The sequence below is a fragment of the Scatophagus argus genome, chromosome 6, assembly GCF_020382885.2.
Source record: "Scatophagus argus isolate fScaArg1 chromosome 6, fScaArg1.pri, whole genome shotgun sequence".
NCBI classification, from domain to species: domain Eukaryota; kingdom Metazoa; phylum Chordata; class Actinopteri; family Scatophagidae; genus Scatophagus; species Scatophagus argus.
The window spans coordinates 13203163-13215227 of NC_058498.1; the positions used below are offsets into that span (position 1 = coordinate 13203163).

The 12065-nt window shown below is 43.1% G+C and overlaps 1 protein-coding gene across 1 annotated transcript; it reads right to left on the minus strand.

Moving 5' to 3' along the window:
• Positions 1 to 2918: 2918 nt before the first annotated feature.
• On the minus strand, positions 2919 to 7706 carry loxl5a (lysyl oxidase-like 5a). The gene is made up of 7 exons (XM_046392885.1): positions 6328 to 7706; positions 5531 to 5639; positions 4741 to 4878; positions 4128 to 4284; positions 3852 to 3947; positions 3627 to 3742; positions 2919 to 3534 (listed from the first exon to the last, which is right to left on the minus strand). Exons 1-7 carry the CDS (start codon positions 7322 to 7324, stop codon positions 3528 to 3530), a joined length of 1620 nt encoding a protein of 539 aa, XP_046248841.1. The 5' UTR covers positions 7325 to 7706; the 3' UTR covers positions 2919 to 3527.
• Positions 7707 to 12065: the final 4359 nt, after the last annotated feature.

The following is a 12065-nucleotide window of genomic DNA, read 5'->3' on the forward strand; positions in this document are numbered from 1 at the left end:
CTTGGCATCAAATTATTTCGCTAATGATGCAAGTGCATACTCCAGACTGCACATACACAGTAGGGAGTGTTTAAAAAATGGATGTGTAGATTTCTAAAGCTCAGTGAGAGTTAATTTAACACTTTTTAATAGTGCTGTACAGCTGGCACAGAGTGGGATCAACTCTGTAGGTGGAAAAATAACTGTTCAATCTGTTCTTGTCATCTCTAAGTAAAATTCACATATAAACTCAGCTGTGCAGAGCTGCTCGCTACATGACTTCAAATCATTGGATGGTTAGTCACAGTTGATTTATGTGTCCTCTCACAGAGCTGATGTGTGTTCATAATCATCATGTAAGTGTTTTGATGAATGCTGATTTATATGGAGACTGGCATAGTGTTAATTATTACACTGTCAGAGAGTTAGATTAAGTTAGTCTGTCTGTCACAATGAACTCACATCATGTGAACAGGCTTTGTTCAAAACCCACAGGGCCTTATTTTGAATTCTAATCAAGGTTTAAAAATGCATGACTCAGAAACTATCCCAACACTTTCCGCTGATATCAAGGTTCTGCTTTAAAATAAACCAGACTTGAATGTTTAACTTAAAAGGGTGCTAATCAAATTTTCATGTTGACAGTAAATATGGGTAGCTTTAAAGGAGACGCTTGCAGTGACAAACTGATTCGACTCTGCAGCTCCTCTCAGCTCTTTCTGCTCCATATTAACATTTGCTGTACACAAGTAGAGAGACAATCAGTCAATTCAGATTCTTAATTGACTGAAGTGCAATATGAAACATAAGCTAACTGACCGCAATTAAGGTCACTAATTAAGGTCACAATCTGAGCAGGCTGGAAGCTACAAAGAAAAGTGTGAATATGCAGCATTTTCAATGTGAAAAGTTTACTGCATTAATTTGGAGGCATGTTGCAGTCCTCTGACTGCATGATAATAAAGAAATAAAAGTGTACCAAGTTATTTTCTTCATCCAATCAGAGGGCACAATGAACACAGAAAATACTTCATTTTTGTTATGCAAATGTTTTCAGTTATTAACTCTAAAATGCACCTAAATGTTTGCCCTTTGCTGTACTGTGTTGTCCTGGTTGAGAACAGTTGTCAGCATCACTTTATAAACAAAGTACATTTACTCAATAAAAATCAATTAATTATTTACCCGCCTTTAAAGGTGATAACGTGTCATTAAAATCAAATCAAATTTAAGGGGAAAATCAGAAGCATACAGGCTGAAGAGGTTAGTGTGGACAGTCTTGCAGTTTGCGTCTGTAGCAGTCTGGTCTGTTGGCTCTGACACATGTTGACCGGGAGTCTCAGACAGTCGGGCCTCTGGGCACGGCCTCACAGACAGTCAGTGCGTGATAAGGATGGTTTCTGTGCTGCTGCTGATGTCAGCAGTTTGTAGTCAGGTTTTCCTGGCCGTCTACGGATCTGTGGAATTTCTCTCCTCCTCGCCATCTCCAGCGGGGCAGGCAGGGGCGACCGACGCCTCTGCCCATCCTGCACGCCCTGCTGGGCTTAGCACGTCGTCCAGCCCTGAGCAAACAGCACCTGGAGCGGCAGAGGAGGTTGCGCCCTGACCCTCAGTCACACTCAAATTCACATCAGTGGATTACCTCGGGGCTCTCTGACCAAAGATGGTGTGGGCTCAACAGAGAGGCCATGCTCGGATGAGAGGACGAGTTAAAATGGGTTTCTGTCCAGTGGATATACTGCATGTAGTGAGTGCACTGAGATCCTCTTCTACATCCGTGCACCTTTATCATAAAAGCAATAGAAAGTAACCAAGGACATTTACTCATGTACTGAACTCGACTTCCACCAAAGAGCAAATTTTGCTGATAATTCTTATGCACTTTACATGCAATTGAGCATTTTCATATTGTTGTGTTGTTATCTTCAGATCTCTATACGTCTCCTCACCACCATATTAATGTGTGTTTGTGTAGTGAATGTTGCCTCGTTAACGCAGAGTGAACATACAAACTGTCTTCTGGCTTCCTCTGTGCCTTCTAACTTCCAGAATGTAAAATAACAAATGGAGATGTTATCATCAATGCAGCAAAGAAGGAGAAAACTTACACATCATCTAATAAACTCACAGCACGCTTGGCCGAAAGCAGACTCTTTACAATTACTATGAGGGAGAGGTGAAAAGTCTGGTACAGAAACAAATGCTGTGGAGCAACTGTGGAAAACTTCCACTATGACCTCAGCTCCCACCTTCCTGCATGTTTATCTCATAAACATCCTGAAACTAATTCCTTCTTTCATTAAGGCTTTACATGGAAGTTGCTGATATCTTTCACTTTGCAAGGACCACTAATTTGCTTTGTTGAACATATTAGAAGAATCTGAACCTCCTTATATCTTCATACCATTTCAGCTGTCATCAGATCTGTGGCACTGTAACAAATGAGAGTTCATACTGCCAGAAGCTTCAAAACCTTTTCCCCTCATACTCGATGAAGGAATATGTTTGCATTGGACTGCACAAATATAGCAAAAGTAATTAACTGAAAAAAAAAACAGTTGTGCTGATTATTTATCCTCAACGTACAGTTCCAGTCAGACAGTGCTCCTAATAAACCCAGTGACAAAGTGTAAACAGAGCGAGACATTCCCAGACACCTCACGTGGAGTTATTGCCAGGTGAATAAATGTTTTGCTCAATCACTCATCCACCGTGACACAACATGACAAACAACAGCCCTGTGGTGTGAAGCTCTGACATTTCCGTGTGACATAAACGTGCTAAGTGGAATCATTTAAGAAATGTATCACTCCCAGCACTAATGGCCCTCTGCCTGTTTCATTTTGGAATATATTTGTTCAAATTATTCCATCAGCAGTGATTATTTAGATCAGATTTTAGTGTGAGGCATCAGTCATCAGTGGTTTTTCGCTCAACAGAAACAAGTACTCTTTATTATAAAACATAATGAAAATCCAGAACAGCTTTCGAACAATCATCCCTTTCATTTGCATTGTAAACAAACAGACTAAACATTTGTACTCGGGTAATATACACAAAATCATACACACCACACTGCTTGAAATGCACGAATGAGAGCATTTGTTATTCATACTTTAACAGCACTCATAAAAACTTCACTCCAAAACATGTGGTCAGTATCACACATCGTTTCTCTGCCAAGACAAAACGATCAGAAATTTCAGGGGAGAAGAACACCAATATTTTCTTCAAAATAAGCACCAATTCAGTTGTGCCGAATGAATGAGCTGTGTTCTTCGTGTTTCATGCTAACGCACTTTCCTGAAGCTTTCTGCACTCATACAGCTAACTGTACAGTCTTACATTGCAAAAAAAAGACAATATAATTTAACATCTACTGCAGCCAGGCTGTCTGTAGCTACAAGATTTTGTACGACATAAATACAAACAGATGAATTTATATAGTTGCAAACATTTGAATATAAAACAGCTGCACAACAGAGCAACTGTGGGTTAACAGCAACCAGAAGGTATCTGGTATATCTGCAGGAAATCCTGGACTCAGGTCAGCTTCTGTGAAACACATAACAGATGTCAGTGATGAGCTTTGTGTTTTGCTTCTGATCTCAGCCACGAGGAGTGAGAACACGGTGAGGCTGACTTACACGGTGATCCTGCAGTTTCTTGCCTGGACGTAGCTTCCTGTGTACCTGATGTCGCAGAGCACCTCGTTGTTGGAGAAATCTGACTCCTGAACCAGCTGATAGGGGTTGACCGTCACCTGAGGACAACAGTGGAAACAGCTACGATGCCTAAATATGTCCAGTTATATATGGTGAAGTCTTCTCGAGTTAATAATTTAGCTTCATGAAGTGGCTCTACTCTCCCACCTTCAGTATGTAGTTCCCAGGGGGTACGTCGGTGATGTCGATCCACTGGCAGTCGATGTTGGCGTGGTACGTGTCATAGCAACCAGGACTGAGCCCCTGAGAAAAATCTTAGAATTACTTCCAAATATGTCGGTGGCATAAAAAAAATACACAAATAAACCACCAATGAGTTGAATTCAAGAGATGAACCAAAGCAAACAAACAGGAAAGAGTTTGTGACTGAACAAAATAATGGACGGATCAATGGAAAGCAGAACAAATCCATGGAAGACAAACCTGTGTGTGAACAGTGCAGGCGAAGCGTCGTCTTATTCCCGGGTCGCAGGATGTGTCCTCCAGACAAAAACTGGCCTTGTGTCCCTCAGCGACCTTTTGTCCAGTTGAGACGTCCAGCAAGTCGTAGTTGCTGAAGGCCTCCATGCTGTGGTAATGCCTGGAGACAGAGAGGCAGACACAAAGACGAAGTGTGATGGAAATCACCATTTCTGCTGTCTTGCTCAGCTCGTACTGATGAAGAGTTTATTCACGCTCGTCATGCATGTGACTTTCTATTCCTTAAAAAACAGCACTGAAAGCAGCAAGGCATTAGGAGCAAATGGGTCTCAGTGTCTCTCCCAAGGACAGTTTGCCTGACTGATATTTTTCATTGCTGTGTGTAAATGATTCATTTCTTTGCACTTCTTGCAATTACACCAGTGCTGTTAGTTTCACCCCCTTATGCACATTTAAATGTGCGGTGAGGACCACATCTCAGTATGCTGGCAGCTATAAGACTAATAAAATACTAAACACAACAATAAGCATCCGTGGAATATTTCAAATTGAATTTTGTGTCATTTCCTGTTATTAGCGAACACTATCAACGTGGTCTTTGTAACAGTGGACTCACTGATGACAGCTGTGCCATTCCCACTCATGTCTGGGCTTCACAGGGAGAAAGTCTGTTGTCCCTTGGTTCTTCACTCGCTGTGGGAATCTCAGCAGGACTCTGTAGTCCAGGTCCCTCACGCTCGGGTGATACGCAGACCTGAAGGAGGGGAAATGTTCAGAGAGTAAACCAGGTTTACCTGGAGCATCTTCACACTGAGCTGGAACCACTGAGTGCACTGCCAGGGTTGACTTGTGTCACCTTTTCGACTGTGGTATTTCTACATTATCCTGTACACACACTTCACTGCATACTACAACTCCTTTTCCTCCTTGCTGACCGGGTCACATGGTGATTTACTGTCTGAAGCGACGGAGGTGGTTTCTGGTCTTGCCTCAGTCGTTTTTGCTTTCACCTCAGGAATGCTTTGCCTTTCATTTCAGGGCTTCTTTTACTTGGCAAAGTGGCTGCTGAGATCAGAGGAGACAATCTCGGGCGGACGCCAGGTTTGTGTCCAGCCGCTCTGTCAGTCAGCTGTAACCTCCAAACAGGAAAGAGGCCAACGCACATCCTAATGTAGCAACCTCAAAGGGATCTTTAATGATTCTCATTGTTTCTTTCTTTCTTTATGTCTATACAGCAGCGATTTTTGTGTCCCTCCACACAGTAGAGTATAGCTAAACGTTAAGGACAAACAGCAAAACAAGAATCACAAAAAATGTATCTAGAGTGACTCTGAATGTGCACCAATTAACTGATTTCATTAACTGGTTTTGACTCGATCAGTGTGATGTTAAATAAATAAGTGCACCTGGAAAGACAGTTCTCTTCGGCAGCACAGCGAAGTGCGTACATCTGCACCCTCTGGACGTAAGAGGCAGCTTGGATGTAGTAAGGGTCAGGAACCAAGTCTGGGAGACCTGCAGAAAAAGTAAATTAATGCAAATATGAGTGTTTGAAAGGCTGGGACTTTGTGCTCTGTAGCCTCTTCTCTTTTCATTATATTATACAAGAATTCTGGGGCAGAAAGCAAGAAAGTGGGGATTTGAATATGCATGAATACATCATCAGAACATTACATCAAATATCTCTATACAAATTTTAAAAAATCTGACTATATCCATGGTTATCGAAATACAGGAAATCGAAACTGTGAGGGCACCATAATGCATCACAATAACAGTGAAGTTACTCAGTCACTTTAACGGGATACTTGAGCGGATTATTAATGGAGGATTCTATTATATTTTATTGTGACTTATAGTGGCTAATGGCTCGCTCCAGGACTGTCGATCAGCCTTTTCATTTTCATTTTGCTCAGAGGTTCTCAAGCTGGAGACACTTTTTGTTATTAGGAAGGCATTAACTCTCAGTCTCATTAAAAATACATTAAGATCTGCTTTGGAAAAAAGCGGAGGAATTAAATTCTGAACGTGAAAATGAGCATGAGACCTCATACTGCTTCACTCAGTGCCGAACTGTAATCGGTGGGGCTTGTCGATTAGAAAGACTTCAATTTTAGTTTTTGTTTTTTCTTTTTGTACCATGTTCAAACTTCAGTTGAGGCTTACTGTTTTTAACACACTTAGTGTCTGCTGTCCTCCTCACCATTGTGGAAGAGCCTGGTGCCATAGCCCGGACCGGGCGGAGGGCGCGCACTGATCCTGTTTCTGCGGTCCGGTGGGTAAACATTGTAGAAAACCGAATTCCTGTGATGAATACTGTGCGGGTCCCGTGGATCACTCGTGTCCACAGTACGTGTTGTGTCCGGCCTCGAACGGGGAAAGTTCCCCTCTACGGCGTTAGTGGAAAAAGCTGTAGGTGAAACATTCGCCTCCGGTGTCTGTGAGCGCACTCTTTGCGCGCTGCGAGCGTGTCCTGGATTGGTTTGCTGCGGGGTCCCACTATCCTCGGCCATGGGGACCCATCCAGCTGTGGCAGGTGACCGGGAAGTTGATTGTGAACTCTCAGATATTATCCTGCCGCCTCGGCTGTGCGTCAAGCCCGGTGATCCTACCGGGGGCGCAGTGGCCTGTGGTGCTCCAGCTTCATCTCCAGGTGTGCTCCGGCCTCCTCGTGCGACTCCGCTGCCGGAGAACTCCTGGACTGTGGTGAAAGCCGCCGCGCTGCCGTTAACCGGTGCCTGCAGCGAACGGTGTCCCACAGCCACAGCCTGTCTGAAGGTTGCATGGCGCGGTGGGGACTGGCGGTGTGTCCCGGGTCGTCCCGAGGCGAGTAAAAACTGACCTGCATCAGCACCAAGAACAGACGCATCCACTTGACTGACTTCGTTTTGCTGAGAATGAGCCCCAGCTGCGTTCTGGAGGTGTCCGGATCTGGTTCTGGAGGATCTACTGAGCTCAGCGGGAGGGTGAGGTCGATTAAAACTGTTTTTCGCCGTCAGTAAGAGCTGAGTGCGTCTTCTGACCTCCGCAGGTGAGCGATACTGAGTCCCCGTGCTCAGTAAACTGTACACCTGGCCGTTATTCTCCCACTGAATCCGCTGTCTCCATGGTCCCACGCGTGCACGTAAATGGTGCTGACCGGTACCCAAACACACCAGAACATCCAGCAGGAAGATGAATACAAGCACAAACTTCTCCATGACTCAGTGTGATGGTGTCTCCAACTGCAGAGCTCCAACGCTGACACATTAACATTTGAATTTAACATGGGTGATGGGGTGGTGGGTTGAATACTCCACTGAGTGACTCCACCGTGTCACGCAGCTGCGCACAGCATCACCGTAGAGAGCGTTTGGGATGAAACACCTTCAGTTGTTTGTAATGGGAGTTACTCTCAGAAAAAAATGCTTACCCATGCACAACAAGGAGCTGTCTGTCAATCTGCAGGTGGAGAAAAAGAAGCAGCCTGTTCACGTCCATTTACATTTACACGACCATAAACATTTACAACATCACTGAAACGACAGCCTGGTGACCATGAGGAACAGTCCTTGAGTGCATTAAGATGTCAGGGACTGCAGGCTGCCCATTAACAGCCGTTGCCCCTGTAAAGGCAGTGAATTGCTTTTGGAAGACAATTTGGAACACAATGAGAAGAAATTATGTCTGTTAATATACGTAGAGGATTTCATTTCCTTGTACTCCCACTGTGTACACAGTAGAGAGTGGAGGTACTGGGAGTGTGTGTATTTTGTATGGTAGAGACTGAACTGTGCTGTGTTGAACCCGTTGAATTCCCACACTGAGGCCAAGTCCACTTGTTCACCACATGATGGCAGTGCACACTCACTGACAGTCAGAGCTATTTTCAGCTCAGTCACGTCAGCACGTCACAGTACGTTTGTTCACTAATGAAGATAAAACAAAGATGCACGTGATGTGACCAGAAAGTTCTTCTTTAGGATCAAGATAAACGTCTTCCTATACAGTTTAAGTTTTAAAGGACTTGACATCCCTCATGTATCATACTACAGAACATATGAACCTGTAGATGTGTTATATGTGAGGCATGTCAGCCTCTCTGCATTTAATTTAGTGCAGAATGAGTCATTTCAAAATGGAACTGATACAAATGTGGTCCATACTCACTGGAAAACATTTCCAAAGACATCTATTCATTTTCATAAACTTGTAGCATTTTGTTTTGTCTTTCTTAAACCTGAAAACTTTCAAGGATTTTTCAGTTACGCCTCATTTCCCAGTTACGCAGTTCAGTCTTACTTAGTTGTCTCATTTTTCATCGGGTGTATGTGTGATGCTGCGGTTGTGGACTGGCATGAAGTAGGTGAGAGGTTCTCACCTTTGCCTTAATTTTGTCCCACTCATCCTCTGCCACAGCCATTCTGGCTGCTTGGACGTGCAGACAGACTGGTGGCTGCAGTATTGCGGTCTCAGGTGCATGGTGACAAAGGCAACCAGCCCGCTGAGTGGTCACCCCCCCCTCCCTCCCCGCCCCAAATATACCCACACACCCTGGCAAGCACTCAGAGCCTCTCAGCAATCTGAGTGAGAATAAATCCCTGAGTGAGTGTGAGAAACAGGAGTAAGGGAGTGTGTGTGACTCTTTATGGGTGCATGTGTAAAGCAAGTGACCTAATCAAGGGGTCCAGGTCTAGTTGGCTCAGACAGGCTAAAACTGGATGGGTGTCATTTCTTCAGTATGCTGGATGGTCTCTTACAGTGTAATCACTTAAGATCTCTCAGTCAGTGACAAGTCCCACAACAGGCACCCGACACCATCAATGAACTCTGGATTGGGCTGCTTTGGTTAAACAGGAAGGAGTAAACATTTCCTGATGTGACCTGCACGTGTGGTGAGGAAAGTGAAGACATTACTCAAATATCTGTGACTGGGATGCTTGAGCAAGGACCCAGCGCTAAGTCTTCCTCTGCACCTGCAGATCCTAAAGAAACAACATTTCCAAGTACTGCGCCTCAGAGTAGTGTTGAAGTACTCAAATGTCAGCGTAAGGACTTTACAAAGCTGGTGTTCTCTATTTCAGAGGAAAATATACATTTTACTTTGCTGCATTTTGACAGCAATAGTTATGAGTTTTTGTACAAAGCACACAAACTGTTTGTAAAATAAATACAGGACTTTTGCTTCTAATTGAGTTTTTGTACTCAGATACTGTGCCTCATTAAAATCAGCAATAAAACAAGATAAACAAAAAAGTTCTGTGGCAAGTAGAAGTCATGCAATCAAATTGTACTTAAGTAAAAGTAAAGAAGTATTGGTGACAATACTTAAAGTGAACGTACTCCCAGTGTTGCACAGTGGCTCCTGTCAGCATTACATTGTTAGCTTAATTTCTGATGCATTAAGGTGTAAGCGGGGGTCAAATCTTGCGTCTTGTTGAGGTGCAGCTAATATTAATGACTTTGTATTAATTAAGATTCCTTTGACAAAAACAAGTCACATTTTATAAACATTTTGTATTTAAAATATGAAGCTTCAAAGCTAAATGTAGCTGTGGGATAAATTTAGTAGAAGTATATTTCCCATAACATATAGTGGAGTAAAAGTACTTGAAATCTGTATGTAAGGACAGTACTGAGTACATTTACTTGGTTATTGTTCACCACTGGGTCTGAATGTGAGCACGTAGACAGGAACAAGCTGCAACACAGAGTTTTTCCATGCAAGTAAAAAACCTCAGCGTCCCATGACACACATTGAGAAGAGGTTTGTCGGTCCAAAACAAAGGCCAGATTTAGTCTTACAGCCCCAACATAAATTAAAAATGTCAATAGAAACTTCTCGTAAGCCACGTTCCACAACTTCTCAGTGCCGCACCAGTTTACCTCCTGCTTTGGTTTCCCTCATGAGATGAAAGCCATACAGCGTCTCCAATGCAAACAGGAATTCAAGGGATGTACAGGCAAGAATGGATGAGTCCAAACACACTACAGTGTTCTTTGTGTGTGGGCATGAGCTGACGTCATAAAAACAGAAATCAGCCTACGTGTGTGCACTCATGTTCACCTGATATTACTGACTTTCGATAGGCCTGCGCTGCTGATGGGGGAGCATTTCAATCACATGATTCACCCAGCCAAGCTGTGAGGAATGAGGTCAGGTTTGTTCAGGAAAATGTCTAGGCGGGATTTGTTTTCACTGTAAATAATGTAGCCACTGTTTCACACAGCTCGAACGTGCATTAGCTGTGCACGTGCGTGAACATGTATACACCACAAGCAGCCGGCACAGGCTGCTGAAAGTTGTGTGTGTGTGTCACCATAACAATACTTGTAGAAAATGATCCAAAAGACAGAGACATGACTGGAGTGCTGTCTTTGGTTTGTCCTTGGGGAGCAGATCCGCCCATATGCTTCCACAGCCGTCACACACAGTGCTGTCATTTTTAGCACCGGGACTCCAGGCCAATGTGGTTTACTCCACGTCCACCTGTTAGAGCGTCACAACAATCAAATTGTCATTCAGTTTTCCACAAGACACACACATGACAGATTACGTGCACCTCCATCTGATGTCATTCAGAACTGAGACAGTGGTTGTTACTGTCACGGGTGTCAATAAAATGAGGCTGGTTAGAGATGTACTTGAAGCCCAGCTGACAATCTGCTTTCTCAGTTTGACAGGAGCCCGTGCTGCTCTCTGCTGCAACTGGGACCCGAATCTCCACTTTGTGAGGAAGCAGTCAGAGCCTGGACTGATTTTGACATCTGACTGCTGTGAAATTCATGCACCTACTTGACCTGTTCTTAAATTAGCCTTTTTACAGTAAGCTGAAGTTCACACTAGCTAACTCTGTGACAGGATAAGGTATTTCCTGAGGGGAAATGAGAAATTATTCTGGCCTATTTATACTTGTGGAAACATAGGTGATATCAGCACGTGCCTTTGGCCTCATGTGCTGTAAATCTAGTGCTAATGGCCTAAATCTTAGGGTTAGTCTATGACCTACTCAGGTATCTACTTGAGGGAAGTGAGGGCAGTTATTTCAGAGCCATAGCATTGAAAAACCCCAGGTGGACAGATGCAGGTGTTCAAAAGAGAATTTCCTGTGTTTAAAATAGCTGCAAGCAAAATTGGCTGAACATGAATATAGTTCATATGGATTGTTTACCTTCTATAATTCAGGTTTTTATATAATGACATTAAAGGGTATTAAAGGCTGAAACTGAGCTACATTAAATCCAGAGTGGCCCAGTTTCTTAATCTGTAGTCCTCAACAAATCAGGCTCAGGTCATCCTCTTCATCAGCAGCTCCCAACATGTTCAAAGAACAGAAGTAAAACAAATCAGTATTTCAAAAATGAAAAACAAAGAGATATGACATTGAGGGAAAGCAGAAAAGTCTCATAGACATTTATTCTCGCAAAAAGGCAAGGAAATAATGTGTCTGTTTGCAAAGTTTTTGAAGTATAAAAAACAAAAAAAGACAAATGAAAACACCCGACGCTCAAGAGAAAATCATGATAAATGTAAAAAACTGCCAGACAAACAATTACATGTTCATGGGTGCTGTGTCCAATGTCCATAACCAGTCATGAAAGTGTTCCTGTGTAGACACAGTTTGAGGATGTCTAATGAGCATCATTTTGAGAATTTAAGCTACTGTAAGCTTACTTCACAACTGTTTTTGGAGCCACGCTCAGAGCGGCACATAGATCAACATTAACAAATGGACAAAAAGTCAGATGGGAGAAATGATCAACATGTAACAACCACACACAACATTAAAACTAACTTGTTCTCATAGGTAAGTGTTATGGGTGCACTACAGCAGGCACAGACTGCAATGATAAGTTATACTAAGTTAAGGGGAAAACAAGGCCCATTGTTTTTCCTGTATGAAATTGAATTCATGATCGACAGTTGGATTATAAAGGAGGTACATGTGTGTCAAGTTCTCA

What these genes read in the sequence shown, in the direction of transcription:
- loxl5a (XM_046392885.1), bottom strand. Translation starts at nt 7,324, where the DNA reads ATGGAGAAGTTTGTGCTTGTATTCATCTTCCTGCTGGATGTTCTGGTG. An exon ending in CACCAGGCTCTTCCACAATG is followed by an intron (nt 5,640 to 6,327) that starts GTGAGGAGGACA and finishes CTTTTTCTGCAG; the next exon opens with GTCTCCCAGACTTGGTTCCT. An exon ending in CCTGCACTGTTCACACACAG is followed by an intron (nt 3,948 to 4,127) that starts GTTTGTCTTCCA and finishes GATTTTTCTCAG; the next exon opens with GGGCTCAGTCCTGGTTGCTA.